Raw genomic sequence first — 20,890 nt, forward strand, 5'->3', positions numbered from 1 at the left:
ATACATGAGGCATGGAAAAACATGCGGATTTGGCTTGCATAACAATACAGATTTCATTTTACTTGTATATTAATTTACAACGTAATAAAAAATTTCAAAATAATTTAGACATTTTATTTGGTATAAATTAGGGGGTTGGCGGTATTACCTGATCATTGGTTTTACCCCGTTTGCGCAATTTTCACAACTAGAGCCTTATTTCAAAGCCTAATATTTACAATTCATATTTCACTTCATTGAAGCATATTTCATATATCTGCTGATTCAAGGACGGGTTATTTGTCATATTTTTACAAACAAAATCCCTTACGAAATCCTTGTTAAACTTAGATCAAATTTAATATCCACCGCCATTTTCATGCCAAACTGAAAGTGGTCCGACTTTCCCTAGATAATTTAACAAATCAATCGTGTGCTGGAATAAGGGCGTAAGTCGCATGATCGATTTCTCTTCATCGATCCTTTCTTCTGTGAATTAAGGTGACAAGATGCAAGTTTGTCAGCATTTTTTCACCTCAGGACGCAAGATTGCATCGCTGCCAAGCGGTCTGAAGTGAAAAAATTCTGACAAACTTGCATCTTGTCACCTGTATTCACAGAAGAGTGGATCGATAAAGAGAAATCGATCATGCGACTTACGTCCTTATTCCAGCACACGCTTGATATAAAAGGATAAAATCTCGTTTTGATTGCGAGTACTTATGTTTATGTAATTTGTAAACAAAATCGATAAGCCCAAGGGGTCTTGAGCCTTGTTTTTAGAAACGTTGGCTTTGAGCCCTTTTTGGCCCGCCCACGCAAACAAACACCACTAGCAGAAAGATAGATGTTAGCTCTTCCTGATAGTGGTGTTGGTGAGCGTGATCGAGTTGAATTGGGCTCAACAGCAGCTTGCAAAGTTGATGTTTACCAATGTGCCCTTTTGAAATGTTTGTCCAGAGATTAACGAACAGCTTCAAATATATAGAATTAAGGGCATAATGGACACATTGAGCAAATGGCAATACTTTTCAATGAGCCCCAGCTAGTTTTCAACTACCGAAAAGCTAAACATTACATATAATTTGCAATTGGATTAGATGGACAAATTGATGTGAAGATTTGCGAAAAAGTTACACGTCTTCTCAGTGAGAATCGAACTCACGACTCCCCGATCTCTAGTTGGGGCGCGTTAACCACTACGCCATGAGAGGACTCATGAACGCAGAAGTTAACCTGAATTCGATTTCAGCTCAATAATCACGTGGTCCTCTTTCGCAAAGTGCACCTCTTTCGGAAGAGTTAGATGCCCATCCAAACACAACGCTTTCTATATATATCCAATGCCTAGCCCGAGAGCGCATTGTTTTTTAGGTATAGGAATAGCACACTACACTAGCCAGCAACTGCGTTGGCTGAGGTTTCTATTGTGTGGGCTTCCAATGGGTCGCGACGTTCTCAAACGACCGGTTACGGAACATGAGTCCGTTGCTCGATAAATACTTGTTTTAATTATGAATCGTGGTTTACGGCCAACCAGCCGAGTGGAAGTTTAACAACTACCGAAAAGCTAAACATTACATATAATTTGCAATTGGATTAGATGGACAAATTGATGTGAAGATTTGCGAAAAAGTTACACGTCTTCTCAGTGAGAATCGAACTCACGACTCCCCGATCTCTAGTTGGGGCGCGTTAACCACTACGCCATGAGAGGACTCATGAACGCAGAAGTTAACCTGAATTCGATTTCAGCTCAATAATCACGTGGTCCTCTTTCGCAAAGTGCACCTCTTTCGGAAGAGTTAGATGCCCATCCAAACACAACGCTTTCTATATATATCCAATGCCTAGCCCGAGAGCGCATTGTTTTTTAGGTATAGGAATAGCACACTACACTAGCCAGCAACTGCGTTGGCTGAGGTTTCTATTAGGTTTCTATTTCTAACTCTTCCGAAAGAGGTGCACTTTGCGAAAGAGGACCACGTGATTATTGAGCTGAAATCGAATTCAGGTTAACTTCTGCGTTCATGAGTCCTCTCATGGCGTAGTGGTTAACGCGCCCCAACTAGAGATCGGGGAGTCGTGAGTTCGATTCTCACTGAGAAGACGTGTAACTTTTTCGCAAATCTTCACATCAATTTGTCCATCTAATCCAATTGCAAATTATATGTAATGTTTAGCTTTTCGGTAGTTGTTAAACTTCCACTCGGCTGGTTGGCCGTAAACCACGATTCATAATTAAAACAAGTATTTATCGAGCAACGGACTCATGTTCCGTAACCGGTCGTTTGAGAACGTCGCGACCCATTGGAAGCCCACACAATAGAAACCTCAGCCAACGCAGTTGCTGGCTAGTGTAGTGTGCTATTCCTATACCTAAAAAACAATGCGCTCTCGGGCTAGGCATTGGATATATATAGAAAGCGTTGTGTTTGGATGGGCATCTAACTCTTCCGAAAGAGGTGCACTTTGCGAAAGAGGACCACGTGATTATTGAGCTGAAATCGAATTCAGGTTAACTTCTGCGTTCATGAGTCCTCTCATGGCGTAGTGGTTAACGCGCCCCAACTAGAGATCGGGGAGTCGTGAGTTCGATTCTCACTGAGAAGACGTGTAACTTTTTCGCAAATCTTCACATCAATTTGTCCATCTAATCCAATTGCAAATTATATGTAATGTTTAGCTTTTCGGTAGTTGTTAAACTTCCACTAGGCTGGTTGGCCGTAAACCACGATTCATAATTAAAACAAGTAGTTTTCAAGTTTTATATTAGTATGACGTATTGCATTCATTCATGGGGATAAAATGTAAAAAATTAGAAATAGCAAATTGGGTCGAAACAAGTCTTAAAAATATATCGTAAGAAGCATTAGTTGTTTATCTTGTTCAATACGTTATAATTCTTCTTTCTGGCGTTACTTCCCAGACAGAGCCTTTTTCTCAGCTTATGTTCTTATGAGCACTTCCACTGTTATTAACTGAGAGCTTTTTTTGCCAATTTTTCCATGAGTAGGGGGAAGTCCTCTATGGCCGGACAGTTTGAATTTTCCAAAAACGAATAATGATAATAAGATTTTAGTATTCCAGGGTTATACCAAAACACATTTTTGCAGTGTATACAAACTATGTCGTTTCCATGTCCAAACGTAAACAAACAGTAGCTGTTTAAAGTTTGACTCTGATACAATCTACCAAAAAATCTGAAACGATAAAATTTCATACAAGTGAAGCAACAAATGTTTCTTATAATTTAAGCTGAATTGTTTACGTACGTTGACTTTAGTAAATTTTGCATCAATCACAATCCAAAATTTATTAGAAAATGTAGAATTTCAAAGAAAAGCAACCTTTTTTGTAAACCATTGCAAGTCCTTTATGGCCGGACACCTCTTGTCCTCTATGACCGGACAATGAAAATGTTAACCTAATAACTGGGATCAAATCTATAATTCGCTTTTTTCATAAATGTAGGGTACAAGAAAACAAACAGCAACAACAATCGAGTTAGGGAGATATCGTGTTACAGAATACTACACCAGTGCAAATAGGCGATTCAAGGGACCATCGAGGTAGCCATGAACACCAAATTTTAATATGGTTCTCTAACTTGTAAGGAAAAGTAGACTGTACCTAAAACCTTCGAGCTGACAAAGAAATTGTGAAGAACTATAAGCGCGTTGAATTCCCGAAGACATTTTCATCTGAATACAAGCAACCGCTAATGCAACATAGACGATGACATATGGCGAATCGATCTATGGCGCTGATCAAGAAGGAGTTTATGGAACTGGCCTATGATCTCGCTAATATGCTTCATACGCTATACATCATGCAAAGATTGAACCCACAAGGCATGTGCTGACATACGAAGCACCCCTTGGCCTTTCTGTGGGTTTGGTGAAAACTTTGATGGTGAAAATTATAGTGTCCGAGCATAGAGGACATAGTGGCGGGCCATAGAGGACATATTTCACTGCAATGATGAAATGAATTGAATTTTAAAGGTTTAATTTTGTTTTCATGTGAGTTTTCACTTAAAATAATGTGAATTTTTTATACTGTACAAAAATTAACGGTAAAACTAATGTAGATTTTGAAATATTACCAAAAAACAAAAAGTGTCCGGGCATAGAGGACTTCCCCCTATATTGTGTGGCAAGTATAGTACTCTATGCCCAGGGAAGTCGAGAAAATTTCCCGAAAAGATCCTCGACCGGTGAGATTCGAACCCCTTGATACCCTCTCAGAGCTGGGAAAAAATAAGGAATAGCAAGTATATTTTTGAAATTCAGTGCTACATACCCTAAAACTACGGCCTAGTAACTTAGTTAGATATGTATTAGCACTGGGTGGTTCAGTGGGTTTTACAATTGTATTCTCATAAGCTGTATTTATACAGCATTGAAGTTTACAACCTTCCTTCGTCCAGGAGCAAATCCTGGTTGCGCTACTGGCCAATACTATCCTGATTTCGAAACGATCCTCGACATGCGGTTCACGTTAATTGTAATGAAGAAACGTTAGCCTTAATGAAACAAAACAATTATTCACATTTGTTATCATTCGTTTTATTGTTTATCTCACTAATCATTACTTGTACATAGATCAATTTATCACACAACAATCACGTCACACACAAGCTGTTCACATTCACTCTCCACATGCATATAACCACCCGATCAGGGTTTCGAGTTTTTGTTCAGATCATCGAAACTCGTCAGCTCCTTCACCACCAAGCCCGGGTTGTTTCGGAAGCTCGGATAAAACTCTCGTACAGCCTTCTGAATTTCCGCATTCAGATCATCCTGAGAAATGCCAGCCGAAACGACAATCTCCCGCTGTTCAAACTGCCTTCCCTGGTCATCGGTAACGGTCAGAGCACTAGCCAACAGAGCCACCATCGACAGCACAATCAAACTGTGAACCGCCAAACCACTTCTGAACGCCATTATGACTCTCTTGAAGAATCTTCACGAACCGCACCTTCTAGTAGACCACCGATGACTAATCGTTCTGCGCTCGCGATCTGTACCATTTTATACCACCGAGCCCCGATAGCCGAAACGAAGGTGCATCTTTGGGCAGACAACCCAGTCCGAAATCTTAAATCGCGCAAATTGCATAATTTAAAATCTCCCCGCACGCGACCCAGCGCAAAAGTTCGCGAGGTGTCATAAAGCAAAACTGGAAACGAGAAGACACAATGACGGCGTGGAAAAGTGCACAACCTGTTGGGGTGAAGATATCCATGTATATCATCTAGCAAAAGACCGGCGCTGCTGTTTTTTTTGGCGAGAAAGGAACCGAATCCGAAGATGGTTGTTATAAAATAAAATGTCACTCCCCCAAAGAAGGGTAACTGGTTTCTGCTGGATTTGCTTTCGCTAATCTGTGGTCACGGTTTCTGAGACATTAGTTTTCATTCTGTGGGTGGCTTTGAAATTATTTAAGTGGTTTATGTGAAACTTCCAGAACCGCGATGTATTTTATTAGAGCAATAGTTGTACTTCAGATCACTAAGGTAAGCAAGTGTGTCTGAAAAAAGCTAAAAAAATATTTTTTCTTCAATTCGATACATCTCCTGTATAGGCAAAATGATTGAGATAGGAAAAATTTTGCCCAATTTCAAATGACCATAACTTTATGAAAAATTGATGAAATTAAATACATCCGTAAGCAGTCAACGGCAAATTTGGTCATATTTCTGAAGATTTTCAACGAATCTTAATGCGTCCAGCGGCATTCAACTTTCTATTTGTTCTAGTTTCTAGGAAACATGTAAACATCTATGCAACTTCACACCGCACAAATATAGAAGAGACAGAAAAAATGCCATTTGGACATGACCTCACAAAATCCGAAACATCTCCGGTATCCGGTGGCCAATAAGTATGGCCGAGCAAGTTCCTAACACTAGGCCAAATTTGCCGTCGACTACTTCCAGATGCATCCAATTTCATCAATTTTTCATAAAGTTATAAGCATTTGAATTTAGGGAAAATTTTGCCTACCTCAATCATTTTGCCTATCCCCTGTATCTATCAACTGATGTTAGAATTGTATAATATAGAATAGGTATGGAAGAATAAGGAGACTAAGAAGACTAAGAAGACTAAGAAGACAAAGAAGACAAAGAAGACTAAGAAGACTAAGAAGACTAAGAAGACTAAGAAGACTAAGAAGACTAAGAAGACAAAGAAGACAAAGAAGACAAAGAAGACTAAGAAGACTAAGAAGACTAAGAAGACTAAGAAGACTAAGAAGACTAAGAAAGACTAAGAAGACTAAGAAGACTAAGAAGACTAAGAAGACTAAGAAGACTAAGAGACTAAGAAGACTAAGAAGACTAGGAAGACTAGAGATAGAAGCTAAGAAGACTAGGAAGACTAGGAAGACTAAGAAGACTAAGAAGACTAAGAAGACTAAGAGACTAAGAAGACTAAGAAGATAAGAGACTAAGAAGACTAAGAAGACTAAGAAGACTAAGAAGATAAGAAGACAAGAAGACTAAGAAGGACTTAAGAAGACTAAGAAGACTAAGAAGACTAGAAGACTAAGAAGACTAAGAAGACTAAGAAGACTAAGAAGACTAAGAAGACTAAGAACAAGAGACTAAGAAGACTAAGAGACTAAGAAGACTAAGAGACTAAGAGACTAAGAAGATAAGAAGACTAGAAGACTAAGAAGACTAAGAAGACTAAGAAGACTAAAAGACTAAGAAGACTAAGAAGACTAAAGAAGACTAAGAAGACTAAGAAGACTAAGAAGACTAAGAAGACTAAGAAGACTAAGAAGACTAAGAAGACTAAGAAGACTAAGAAGACTAAGAAGACTAAGAAGACTAAGAAGACTAAGAAGACTAAGAAGACTAAGAAGACTAAGAAGACTAAGAAGACTAGAAGACTAAGAAGACTAAGAAGACTAAGAAGACTAAGAAGACTAAGAAGACTAAGAAGACTAAGAAGACTAAGAAGAACTAAGGAAAGACTAAGAAGACTAAGAAGACTAAGAAGACTAAGAAGACTAAGAAAGACTAAGAAGACTAAGAAGACTAAGAAGACTAAGAAGACTAAGAAGACTAAGAAGACTAAGAAGACTAAGAAGACTAAGAAAGACTAAGAAGACTAAGAAGACTAAGAAGACTAAGAAGACTAAGAGAACTAAGAAGACTAAGAAGACTAAGAAGACTAAGAAGACTAAGAAGACTAAGAAGACTAAGAAGACTAAGAAGACTAAGAAGACTAAGAAGACTAAGAAGACTAAGAAGACTAAGAAGACTAAGAAGACTAAGAAGACTAAGAAGACTAAGAAGACTAAGAAGACTAAGAAGACTAAGAAGACTAAGAAGACTAAGAAGACTAAGAAAGACTAAGAAGACTAAGAAGACTAAGAAGACTAAGAAGACTAAGAAGACTAAGAAGACTAAGAAGACTAAGAAGACTAAGAAGACTAAGAAGACTAAGAAGACTAAGAAGACTAAGAAGACTAAGAGACTAAGAAGACTAAGAAGACTAAGAAGACTAAGAAGACTAAGAAGACTAAGAAGACTAAGAAAGACTAAGAAGACTAAGAAGACTAAGAAGACTAAGAAGACTAAGAAGACTAGAAGACTAAGAAGACTAAGAAGACTAAGAAGACTAAGAAGACTAAGAAGACTAAGAAGACTAAGAAGACTAAGAAGACTAAGAAGACTAGAGAAGACTAAGAAGACTAAGAAGACTAAGAAGACTAAGAAGACTAGAAGACTAAGAAGGACTAAGAAGACTAAGAAGACTAAGAAGACTAAGAAGACTAAGGAAGACTAAGAAGACTAAAGAAGACTAAGAAGACTAAGAAGACTAAGAAACTAAGAAGACTAAGAAGACTAAGAAGACTAAGAATACTAAGGAAAATAAGAAGACTAAGAAGACTAAGAAGACTAAGAAGACTAAGAAATAAGAAGACTAAGAAGACTAAGAAGACTAAGAAGACTAAGAAGACTAAGAAGACTAAGAAGACTAAGAAGACTAAGAAGACTAAGAAGACTAAGAATACTAAGAAGACTAAGAAGACTAAGAAGACTTAGAAGACTTAGAAGACTCAGAAGACTCAGAAGACTCAAGACTAAGAAGACTAAGAAGACTAAGATGATAAGGAGACTAAGAAGACTAAGAAGACTTTTATTTATTTATTTATTTATTGTCGTCAATCATGTTTGTAGACGTTTACAGTGAGTTTCTAATTCATTACCTTATTCAATTCCCTAATTTTCCTTGTTAAGATAATGTGCGGGAGTATTGTTTTAGCTTCTCTTTGGACTTACTTAAGTCGATTGAATTGTAATGTTTATTATACAATAAATAAAATAACGATAAAAGATAACATATGAGTACTTTTATCGCAGATTTTTTCTTCTAGTTATTCGATTATCTGGAGTGAATCAATACATCGGATAATCGAGTCCAAACTGCATGTATTTTAATAGGATTACTAAACTCATTCAACAGCACAATTTTCAAAACATATCAAAAATTAAAATAGGAGAAATTATATGATATGGAATGTTATTAGAAATGGGAGTGTATTGCTGTGTGCGTTTGAAACGCAAATGTCAATATGGTTACGTTGTGTTACCGCATTTGAAGCCCATATGACGATTAACAAACACAATAAATTACAAAAAATGCCCAAAGATCGAAAAACCTATCCCTACTTGATGATTGTTAAATCGTGCATGACACATGTACCGTCGATTGAATGAATTGAACAAGTTAGCATTGCTTTTTCTTTCCGAGTAATGATTGTTTTGATCGTATTTCACTGACTATTCAGAACAATTTGGAAACAATCATCATCATCGACTGAAAAAAAAAGCAGTGCTAACGTGTTCATTTTTTACATTCCTTGAAGCTCACGGTGGTGTTCTTGGCTCACCCACAGATTTACGAATGAGCTTCCCAATTACCGTACACCTCCGTTAATTTGAACGATACCTCATGCAAACCATCGGGGTTCATTTTTAATTTGAACATCTAGTCACCCTGGAAACGTGTTTCTGGTCACCTCTTTCACTGTTTTGTTTTAATTCTGCGTTCCGTTCTACAGCGTTCCATTCCACTTTACTTCCATGAGCTAAATGACGTTTGAACCATTTTTAATCTGAACGATGTGCAAATTAGCGGGGTACAAATTAAAAAGTGTTCAGATTGGTGATGTTCAGATGTGGTCAAACCAACGGGGGTACCCGGTACCTATTTTTTACAACTTATTTTCGTAAGATAAAAGGTATCTTTAAACGGGATTGAGTTTTAGAAATAGATAGTCATCATGTTCTGGAAATTCAAAATCCGAAATTTTCATACAGGTATGTTTTTCAGGGAGAACACTCCCTTAAAATAGTGATTTTCAAGAACTTAGAAGCACAAACCTCAACCAAACTATGTTTAAACTTGCTCCAATCATAAAACCTTGGTCGACAAAAGTTCGCAGAATTGAATAAACTACTATGAAGAGATATTTCCGATTAGTTTGAATGTTCCGTTCAGTAGTAATGAATTTTCAAAGCTTGAAAATAGTCCCAAAACACATAATTGATTTGAAGCACATCCAAATTTTCTCCAAATTGACTGAAATATTGACCAGAAGTTCATTTTGACATGAAAAATCAAAATATTGGTTGACTGAGGGACTTCCAGATATTCGAATAGGTCTAATATCGAGTCATGGAACATCGACTCATTGAGGTTTAACTGAGGTAAGTAATCATCTTAATGGATAAACACAATGAACTCCTTTTGTATAAAAAAAGAAACTTACATATGATACGTTAATTTTTCCTGAAAGATGTTGTGATGATAAACCATTTCCTATGTGAACTAGGACAATGTAGCAAATCATTCTACTATCCTATTATTAACCCAACCCGGTTTCAGCTTCCAAAATTTGGTCAAAGTCAACCCCAATTCCATAAAATGCATCTCGTATAAATTCAGGCAAACAAAGTGATGTTCGATCGTAAAACATTATCCAGTATGCTAATGATCTTTGCCGCGCTGAATTTTTAATTCGGCAAAAGTGATGTGCGAAAAACATCAGAGGACCGGTTTTTTGGATCCTTAAAGAAAAATGTCAAAGCCCTCACCTATTCAAGGTCGCATCGCAAACAGCTTTATTATACATTTAGTTATAAATCATCAGTAAATGTCTCAGTTAGACAACGTATCCAAACACCTTGTTGGCAGCCAGTAGCAGTGGGTAAGCTTCGTTGTAACAATCTCCGATGAAGTCATCCGTATCGATTGTCCAGAACATTACCCCGCCTAGTCCTTTCTGCTTCACATAGGTTGCTTTGATTTCAACCGTATCTCCATCGTCGTAAGTGATCCACTGGTCACCTTGGACGGTCACTTTAACTCCAACGTTTCGCAAGAAAGCCATTTTTCCTTTGGAATCCGCCAGCATTGTGCACAGCTCATTATATCCCAAAACTCCAACGCTCTTGGTAAATGGCCCTGCACGACCTGGACCCTGAATGGCACTTCCGGTATTAACACTGGCCGTTGCTCCCGGCTTCAGCGTGTAAGTTTTGGCCATGGTCGAAATACCCAAGTTGATCTTAGCAAGCGGGCAGCCACTCTTGCGAATATAGGAAATGGCCCCATCAATCGATTCCGATCGCATTATCGGTTCCGAATAGAGTGGCCCATCAACGCTTGTCTTATCTTTGACGCTATAATCGTATCCCATTAGAGAAACAAAGTCGACCACTTCGCAAATTGCCGGCATATCATAGGCTGCTTGGATGACGCTCGTTGATCCACTAATGGCTGTTGATAGGATTTTGTTCCGGTGACGGAATTTTTCGCGAAGTGCCTTCAAAAGCAGAACAAAATTTTCCCGATCTTCTGGAACTCCTCCTCGCTGAAACAAATGTTCTCTTTTTAAATTGTATTACATTTCTTACACGCTTAGAGTTAGTTACACAGGGTATAACTTGTATTGCTAATATTTTCACCCAATTAAATTAATCTATAATATTTCTAGTTCATTAGGCATATTGATTCTTAATCCTACAGCTCGAAAACATGTTACGAAAACTGAATCAGCTTTCTGCAATAATGTACAGAGAGAAACAATGAAGAGAAATCGATAAATGCAGAGTCCTTATAAAACATCAATACCGAGTTTTGTGTAAGGATCGATAAATCTACACATCGATCATGTGTAGATATACCCGTTCGTAAAATTGCCTAAGAAGGCAAAATAAATTCATGCACTGTGTAACTGATTCTAAGCGTGTAGAATTCCATCTTACCATCGTAGGATACTCCCAATCGACATCCAATCCATCGAATCCAAAGTGTGCCAAAAAGCGTAAAGCACTGTCTGCAAAGGCTTCTCTGGTTTCTTCTGCTTCCGCCATCTTGAATTGATTAATTATAATTTATGCCAGCTTCCAATCGGAATCATCATTTTAATTAATACCAATGAATACTTTTCCGAGCCTTCGTTCCATCCACCAATTGCCAACAACACTTTCAAACATGGATTCTCTTCTTTTAGCTCGATGATTCTCTGGTAACCCTCTGGAAAAATATAATGAATAAAATTTTGAACACATGAAGAGATGACAACGTGGCGTCTTCAACGCCACGTGGCTTCTTCTCAAAATTATCCAGAAAATTCTTACTGTGCACATTGATGTCGTTATGGTAATCCAATGAATCAATTCCTCCGCCCAAATTCAGCCCGGCAAATGTGTACACGATGTGGGTGCAATAGCTCGGAATTATGTAGCTTATGTTAAACGCCCCTTCTCCTTCACGGTAAACCGACCAGCTTGCCAAGTTGCAAATGACATTGTAGTGTTCTAGAATTAATTTAAAAAAACAACTTTAGTATCCAGCTTAAAACTGTGACAAATTGTAGCAAACTAACTCTCTTCGCAAGTTTTCGTCGCTCCAAACGCCGGACTAACGAGGACGAATAATCCGATAGTTAAAATCAAAACCATTATTGGTTGAAAAACACTCGCAAATGAGTGAATGTTTTTCAAGATAATGAACGAAGCAAATAAATTTCGCTACCAATTGTGATCGATTATCGCTAACGATTGCCACTTCCGCAACATGTCTCGTTAAAAGCATCCACGCGAAGAAAGATAACCCAAAGAAATAGCTTTTGCACTACCATTGCCTTACCGTTGCTACCGATAGCTTTCAGTCGATCTGTGTGATTGCGATTATTTAAAATAATGTAATCAAAATTTTCCATTTATAATTGTAATTGTATTGTAATAATTCATTCATTAATTCATTGATCTTCTTCTTCTTGGTATTACGTCCTCACTGGGACAGAGCCTGACTTTCAGCATAGTGTTCAATGAGCACTTCCACAGTTATTAACTAAGAGCTTTCTTTGCCAAAGTTGCCATTTTCGCTTTCGTATATCGTGTGCTAGGTACGATCAGAGTCTATGAATGGAGAGTTGCGCGAAGAGTGAAACCAAATCTACCTATCGAACTGTCAAACCGTCTACCTATCGAGCAGACCAGCAAAATAGATAGGGGCTATTTTTGAAGATGAAGAAGAACAACCATTCAAAGAAGCCTCTTCGCGCAACTCTCCATTCATAGACTCTGGGTACGATCACACTCTATGCCCAGGGAAGTCAAGTAAATTTCCTTAACGAAAAGATTCTGGACAGAACGGAAATCGAACCCAGACACCTTCAGCATGGCTTTGCTTTTTAGGCCCCAATGATGATGATTTATTGATATATTAATCAATTATGTACCGTAAAATGGGGTGTTAAAGAATGATAAAAATTTAACACAACTTCCTAGCAATTTCTGGTATGCCAATAAATGAACAAAAGACAGTTCTCGGCGTGTATAATAAAAGCCAATAACAATGATGACGATCCTATGACAGATTTATGAGATAAGGCTGCACTGTAAGATCAAAGTACCCTTTAAAGGGTAAAAAAGTACCCACTTTGAGAGAAACTAGTTTAACTCATAAAAAGAGTAAAGGGCCTTTACTCTTTAAAGAGTAAACGGCTTGTACGTCAGATCAACGAGTGAATTTTACCCATTATCCAAAACATTTTTTCTGATAAACAGAGTAAAATTTATTCTTTTTCTAAATATGGAACTCAATTGAATTTAATTATTTTTTCTCGTTCATAAAATTATCAACTAAAGAAAGTTTATTCTAAAACCATTTTTTATTAAATAAAATATTTACAATCAATTATTATTCAGGTGCGGGAGCATAAATCATTAGTTAACGTTGATGTTGTTAGTCTAGTAAACGGGCAGCTGCTTTTGTCGATTTTGTGCACCGGGATATGCATCAGGGATGTAATAGTATCCTGTAATATTTGAATGTTGTCTTATAATCAGGACACGACAAGGATAAAAATTATACTTACCATTGATCTATCCGAATTTCAAAATAGTTACTTAAATTATATCTTGTTACTGCAAGATTGAAAGTATGTCAAACACTGCTCCATAAAGAACTATTACAATATTGAAAGATTTTTTTCACCCATTAAAGAGTAAGTTCATGGAATATATATAATGGTAAACAATACGCTGTATCTGAAAAATTAAAGTACCCGTTATTTTGACGTTTCCATATATCAGCAGATAATGGGTATTTTTCACACATTAAAGAGTAATGGCGAGTTTACAGTGTAGTTTGCTACTGACAAGAAAAGGAATCGCTCTAAGACAAGACAAGTCAGGTCAGAGTGCAAAAACGAAACCAATTGCCTGTCAAAAAAGACCACTTCTCATTGGTCGTTTTGGCAAAAGCCTACTTTCACATCGTTGAGTTGGATTGCAACAGGGCACTTTGTTGCTAGCCTGGCCGTGTTGCTAGCTCATAAATTAGAGTTTTCATAAAAAGTATCAATTTTTTTATGAAATCATTTTGCTTCAAATTCATTTATATTCGATTTTAGGTTTACCGCATGTGCTTCTACAATGCTAAAATGAATTAAAAATACTTACTTCAAAGCAATGTAATGGAAGAAGTTTTAATTTTCTCAAAAAATATCGCCGTTTTTTAATATAAACCTGATTTTTTTTTAATAAGCTAGCATCCTCTATTGCACTGAATGAATGAAACGTATAAGAAACAACAAAATCATGAATCTTGATGTTTGAATTTGTTCACAAGGTTGACTTTAAAAGGATTCTGGTTGCACTGGCTTCTGTATCGTCAAGGTTATCGACTGAAAAACAACAGGGCAGTTGTAGTTGAGCTGTCACGTCCTGTCCTAGGAATCGCCTATCTCGACGCGTGGAAAATTTCTTCCCAGAAATGGTCCAGAAAATCACACTTTTCTGATCGCAGTATGCAGTTGAGAAGAAATGTCATTTCGAAGGGGGCTCTGTGTAGGAAATTTCTTAACTCTTTCAGTCAACTAATTTCTTTACTTTTATTGAGCGATATAGCATCCTTAGCTATAATCATAGAGATGGGTGATTTTTTATGGAAATGCAAGATGGGGTTGTGAAGGAAATTGAGCTTTGTGAATAAAACTGTATTTTGATATCAGCAAAACATTTTCTTTTCTATCCAGGTTTTTAAAAGCGCTAATGGCTGCCGCAAACAAGCTCGCTTTCTGGTAGGGGCATGTCGATTTGACGTTTGGCTTGGGTCGTTTTCTATGGACCAATGCACGAGTTCACTAATTTGACGTTTGAGCGGTGCCGAATTCACTAGTTGCCATGGTCACGTAAATAACACGGCACCGCTCAAACGTCAGATAGTAAACTCGTGCATCGGTTCATAGAACGGACCCAAGCTAAACGTCAAATCGTTTAATTCCTACCAGAAAGCGAGCCTGTTTGCGGCAGCCTTTAGCGCTCGTAAAAACTGGATATAGCCATTAAAACTCGCGAGATATTGTGCATTCAGATTAACTTTAGACCGAACTTCATAAGAGATATTAAATATCACCGAAAGTTCGCCGAAGTTCGGCGTCGGCATTCTACCGAAGTGCCACGCCGACAAAGGCAATTATGCGTCGGCGAAGCACCAACTTAGAATGCCGACGCCGAACTTCGCCGAAGTTTTGACTGCCGAACTTCTAATTGTCACTCGAATTGTCAATATACAGTCGACTCTCCATCAGTGCTGGGAATGGTAATAGTACACTGAAATGAATGGTATCGTAATTCAAACGACATCATAATAGTAAAATTTACATTGAGCAAATATGGGTGAAATTACTGAAAATTCAGTTAAATTGATTGATATTGCATTACTTTAAGAATGTACATGGTCATCCATACATGGTAAATTTAAGAACACAATGTTTTAAAAAACCTCATATATATTTTGACATTTTATGGTTTAATCTACCATCTTTATTGTTAAATAAAAGAAAATTATTGTTTTCAAAAATGGGTTGTCACTTCTACAACATTTAGGATGTATAATTTACTAACCCTGCAGTATTTTTTTCCTATCGTGTTCGTTTACTGTCCACCATCTTGTCTTTCTATTTTTTGTATTTCTAAAGTTGACATGCAGGAAAAATTCAAGTTTCCACCCAAAACAGCATATTTTAGAGCATTTGGACTTGTGAAAATAATAAACACTAATCGGAAACTTGAAAAATCATTCATGGTAATTCTGTGCTTTACAGAAGCTGCTTGTTTTACTCATTTGTTTGCTGCTGTTTCGTCTTCAGATCCAACTGGGAACCAATCGCGTGATGTTGAAGGGTTGTTTCCTTTCATAACTCATTATTTTTTGCTCCAATGGAGATCTTTTATTCCGGTGGTAAGTATACATCGATCTGTAAATTCAGTAATCGGTTTACCCAATCCTTCAATTTTTGTATTACTTTCAGCGGGAAAAATTCTTCTCCAATATACCTATATTCAGAAAACGTAAAACGGTTCCCAATACATTGATGTATTAGCTGGCAATATACCTTAGGATATGTATTAAATTAACGAAACAATTATGTTCGTGTAATGCTTCATCATGTTAAGTGATGAAAATGAAAAAATATGTTGTTTTAATAATCAAATCAAGATTTTTAAGTAACCACGTAGCAGCCATTTCAACACAGTCAAAATAATAAGTTTGTCTTGTATATTTGACTAAATAATAGTTTATTCGTTAGTATAGACAACAACCTTGACTAAATTCTGTCATAATGGTAAAAACTACAATAGATCTTGTTATGATAATCATGAGATCACTTCGGTTGAAAAACGTTGGTGCGAGTCTGTTAATTCTAACCCCTTTTGTAGTGATTTTCACTACAAAGCTCTTTTCAGTGTAGTAGGCTTGACTTTTCGCGAAAATCACGTGGCTCTCCCAGTACACTAGTTCAAAAACGTAAATCTCATCAAGTAGCCTCTGTTGGGTGCACGAATTTTCTGAATCATGAGTGTCATTGAAGGCTCTAAATGCGAGAAATGCAGCGGGAAATAGAACATTTTTCTACAGTAATTTCGGGTTGCTCTTAGCAACGGGTGTTTTGCAATTTTCAAGGCATTTTGCCTACAGCAGCGATGGGCGTGAGTTTCACTGGCTTCGCTGACTGTGATTGGCTTTGTTTGGCTACTGTAGAGTGAGTTTCAGATTTTTTCCCAACCCTGCTCTCCATAACTCGAAATACAAAGCTCTTTTCAGTGTAGTAGGCTTGACTTTTCGCGAAAATCACGTGGCTCTCCCAGTACACTAGTTCAAAAACGTAAATCTCATCAAGTAGCCTCTGTTGGGTGCACGAATTTTCTGAATCATGAGTGTCATTGAAGGCTCTAAATGCGAGAAATGCAGCGGGAAATAGAACATTTTTCTACAGTAATTTCGGGTTGCTCTTAGCAACGGGTGTTTTGCAATTTTCAAGGCATTTTGCCTACAGCAGCGATGGGCGTGAGTTTCACTGGCTTCGCTGACTGTGATTGGCTTTGTTTGGCTACTGTAGAGTGAGTTTCAGATTTTTTCCCAACCCTGCTCTCCATAACTCGAAATTTAAGGGATCATCAACTTATAGAATAATCGAGATATAGAACGTACCGACACAAAAAAATACAAAATCAAAGGTTCAAATTTGTACATCTCCATTTTTTTTTTATGATCAGATATATAAAAAGCAATATTGTATTGATAACATTTAGAAAAATAATATATATGAAAACTTTTTTCAAAATGCTCGAGAAATCACTTTTTTTTACTGAAAATCAATACAGATCGGACTCGATTATCCGGAACTCGATTATCCGAAATTTTGGACTCGAGTATTCGGAATATGTTTTTTGATATTCTTGATTTTCAGTTTTTATGCATAAATTTGAGATATTTTAGTCATGCAATATACAACATACAGTTTTGTACGTAATACTGGCCCACTGTAGACCGTGGAGTCCGACTGCATCTACGCCAGTTTCATGCGGGAGTGTATGGATTGGGGAGGGAAGGCATGGCAGAGAGGTTTGCTCTTTGGTTAGCAGACTGCCTATGTATGTAAGGAAAGGTGTGGCTATGATGATGAGAGAATGGAAGCGTAGGGAAACGGTTTCTTGTCCGTCTCTGGTTCTAGCAAATTCTATGAACGAATAGTGTGTGAGTGTGATAGATTGAGAGTGGAAGATAGAAGCAAGTGAAAGATACAACTACAAAGTACGAGGAAAGGGACGGGCCTGGGATTGAACCCATGACCTTCTCCATATGAAACAGAAGCGGTAGCCATTAGACCACCAACCCCGTCTGGTACTGGTGCAAAAACGACGCAAGTAACTGAATAAAACGGCTTATCATTTTGTCATAAAATTTTTGTGGAATATAATAGGAACTCCCTAGTTTTTGAACGCGAGCTTATGCAAAATTTAAGCAACGGCGAAAAAATGTTTAAAAGATGATTTATTTTAAAACAGTTTTAGAAGACAGGTTGTGATGCTTCTAAATTAATTTTCTCAAAACCGAATGGAAGTTACTTACGTCGATTTGAAAAAAAAATCAGGAAATATTTATTTAGGCAACTATGTGTCACCGCATTACGACAAGTCAATTTGCGGGGTCCATCAAGGTTAGAACTGCGCAATAAAAGGCTCAATGTAGCGTACAGAATTATCATGATATCTTCTTCTTCTTGGCAATAACATCCTCACGGGGACAGAGCCTGCTTCTCAGCTTAGTGTTTTTATGAGTACTTCCACAGTTATTTGCTGAAAGCTTTCTTTGCCAAAGTTGCCATTTTCGCATTCGTATATCGTGTGGCAGGTACGATGATACTTTATTACTGCGTAACATGCCAAAACACACTACCTCCACTATTGGGGCCCATTCGCAAATTTCATAACGCTTTAGGGGGTGGGTAAGTGTCCGAACTTTATTACGGCTCATACAAAAATTGTAGAGTATCAATACAAAAAGCGTCACGAAGGGGTGGGTGAGTGTCCAAAATGGCCAATTTTAGCGTTATGAAATAAATGAACAAGCTCTTGGAGCTACCTCCACTAAGGGAGCGTTTGCCCTATCGCAGTATTCAGTTGAGAAGAAATGTCATCTCAAATGTAGCTAGCAATAGAAATTTATTTAAGCAATTCACTTAAAGATATATCCGCTTTTCTTGTATGGAGCAATATCATGAGAACAAGATAAAAGCTTAGCAATAGCAAATTACACTGGAACAAGCGTTGCAGTAATGAGAACCATGAACATGTTTTTAAATTTACTATTCCAACCACGATTGAGCTATCATGAACGCTTTTTATGTGCGTTTTGTTCCCTCTCAATCCAACCGCGTCGATAGCCGAGCGGCTAGCGTTCACGCTTGACAATCGCCAGATCCTCGGTTCGATTCTGGTCTGCTGCAAGTTTTTAACCATGATAAGGTACAGTGGGGGAAGTGTATCAGTGGAGTAAGTGGATCATTTGTCCATATTAAGCATAAATACTTGAATATGTTGAATGTTTTCGCACCATTGCTTCGTTTTAGGTTATATTCTTACGTCTACACTAATACTATTGCAAAACTGGTACTACACATACACTAACACAAGCAAACTTGTTAGCAGCAAAAATCAATTAGTTTCGAAATTGTTTTCTACCAATCAAAAATCCATTGTATCTCAGTCTAAAATCGAATACTATTAGTTTTTTCAACACATATGGTGAGCATTTCAGTTCTTATTTAATGAATATCGGTGAAAAATATGTGATTTTTATAAATCAATACAGATATATTGGACATGGTACACTTACCCCTACTTCTTCATGGGTTGGGGTAAGTGGATCAAGTATTATTATCATTTGTTGGCAGACTACTTACAGGAAATTAATTAAGTTTCAATAACCGCAAATGTTGTTTTCCTTTAACTTTGTCCATTCCTAGCTTAAATTTGTCAAAGTGGCCATAGAAAATTTGAATTAATCCACCTAAAAGGTATATCAATCTTTTTGGTATAAAAAACATAAAAGAATGAATATTGCCAAATTCAAACAAAAATTTTTGTGGTATATCTTTTGTTTAATTACAAAAAAGGCAAAGTTTACAATTTTTTCACTTGAAAGCATATTAAGGAACCTTATTTGACCATATTAATTGTTCTAGACAGAAGGAACAACTAAATAAATAAATAGAATAAAAAGATTTCAGTATGTTAATCAAAAGTAAATGTAACTAATGTTTTTAAATTATGAATGTTTTTCAAAAACATCGTTAGGAATAATCCTACAATATTTCTGTACAACTTATGAGTATTAAATGGATGATTTTTCTCCAAATTACTCTAGTTACAATATATTTTTTGTTCGAATTAGTGTAAACTAATGTTTAAATATTTTTCATAATATTTTGGTAAGATAAAGTTACTTTTTAATTTTAAAGGTATCAAAATGTAACATAAATAGCACTAATAACAAGAACAAGAGTAATGTCATTCATACTATACATAATTGCACCACATTTGTTTTGAGAATAGATTTTTTTTATTGGTGATCCACTTACCCCACCATAGTGGGGCAAGTGAATGATTTGGCGCAAATTTTCAAGTTCCTCATACTCATAACATAACAATAAAAAAATCAAAACAAATGGTGATTTGAAGTATATTAGTCCCTCACTTCTCATCCACAGAAAAAAAGTTTGATTAACATTATTAACGTTAAGCTGTACATAACAATGAAGTTGACTATTGATTTTTCTGTATCCACTTACCCCACGGTACCTTATAGTAATTTTTACTATACAAATGGTGCCATGGTAAAATTGAATGCACAAAATATTCTAAATAAATGCTAATTCAGTCTGCACAAATCAAGTGGCGTTGTGTATTTAATTTAACCCTCTGATATAGTATTTTCAACCGCAACGCTGTTCTCAGTGATATAATATGGATAGCTAAAAGTGATATTATCATGATAGATACAAGACATAAACGATCTGGAAATGATATTATGGATCGGGCAGAAATAAGGACAAACTTTTTTTTAAATAATTAATTTCTAAATCTTCAAGCGTCGCGACTAATATTTAAATGTATGTGTTCATCAACATCGTAAGAATGCAGCGCCACACTTAAAAACTGATGTTAAAAAGTGGCCAGTTGAGGTGCGTCGCGAGTCTCACTGGCGCGATCTGGTTTGGTGGCAGCGCGACAATATCTAAAATTAACTACTAGAACAGTATAGGCCTCCAATTGCGAAACGCAACATACTGTTAGCCATCTATACTTTGGTAGCGCAATTAGTCAGTGGTTAGAGATTTGATTTTTCACGCATTCATCACATGCCTCTGTGGGAGGAAATGTTTTAATTTCTTGATAAAAGACAGTCAACAGTCAAACGGTTAAGTGGAAAAGGTAGAAATATCCGTGCTCTATGTTCTACATTTGTTTGTTTTTTTTTTTTATATTGTTCCACTACTTTCATAAAAAATGAGTTCCGGCTGG

At 36.8% G+C, this 20,890-nt stretch overlaps 1 protein-coding gene across 1 annotated transcript; it reads right to left on the reverse strand.

Annotated features, from left to right (window-relative positions):
* Window positions 1-10,105: 10,105 nt before the first annotated feature.
* LOC5577801 (acidic mammalian chitinase) lies at window positions 10,106-12,037 on the reverse strand. The gene is made up of 5 exons (XM_001663518.2): window positions 11,899-12,037; window positions 11,651-11,830; window positions 11,446-11,546; window positions 11,276-11,383; window positions 10,106-10,881 (listed from the first exon to the last, which is right to left on the reverse strand). Exons 1-5 carry the CDS (start codon window positions 11,972-11,974, stop codon window positions 10,171-10,173), a joined length of 1,176 nt encoding a protein of 391 aa, XP_001663568.1. The 5' UTR covers window positions 11,975-12,037; the 3' UTR covers window positions 10,106-10,170.
* Between the last annotated feature and the right edge of the window lie 8,853 nt (window positions 12,038-20,890).

The sequence above is a fragment of the Aedes aegypti genome, chromosome 2 (genome assembly GCF_002204515.2).
Source record: "Aedes aegypti strain LVP_AGWG chromosome 2, AaegL5.0 Primary Assembly, whole genome shotgun sequence".
Lineage (NCBI taxonomy): Eukaryota > Metazoa > Arthropoda > Insecta > Diptera > Culicidae > Aedes > Aedes aegypti.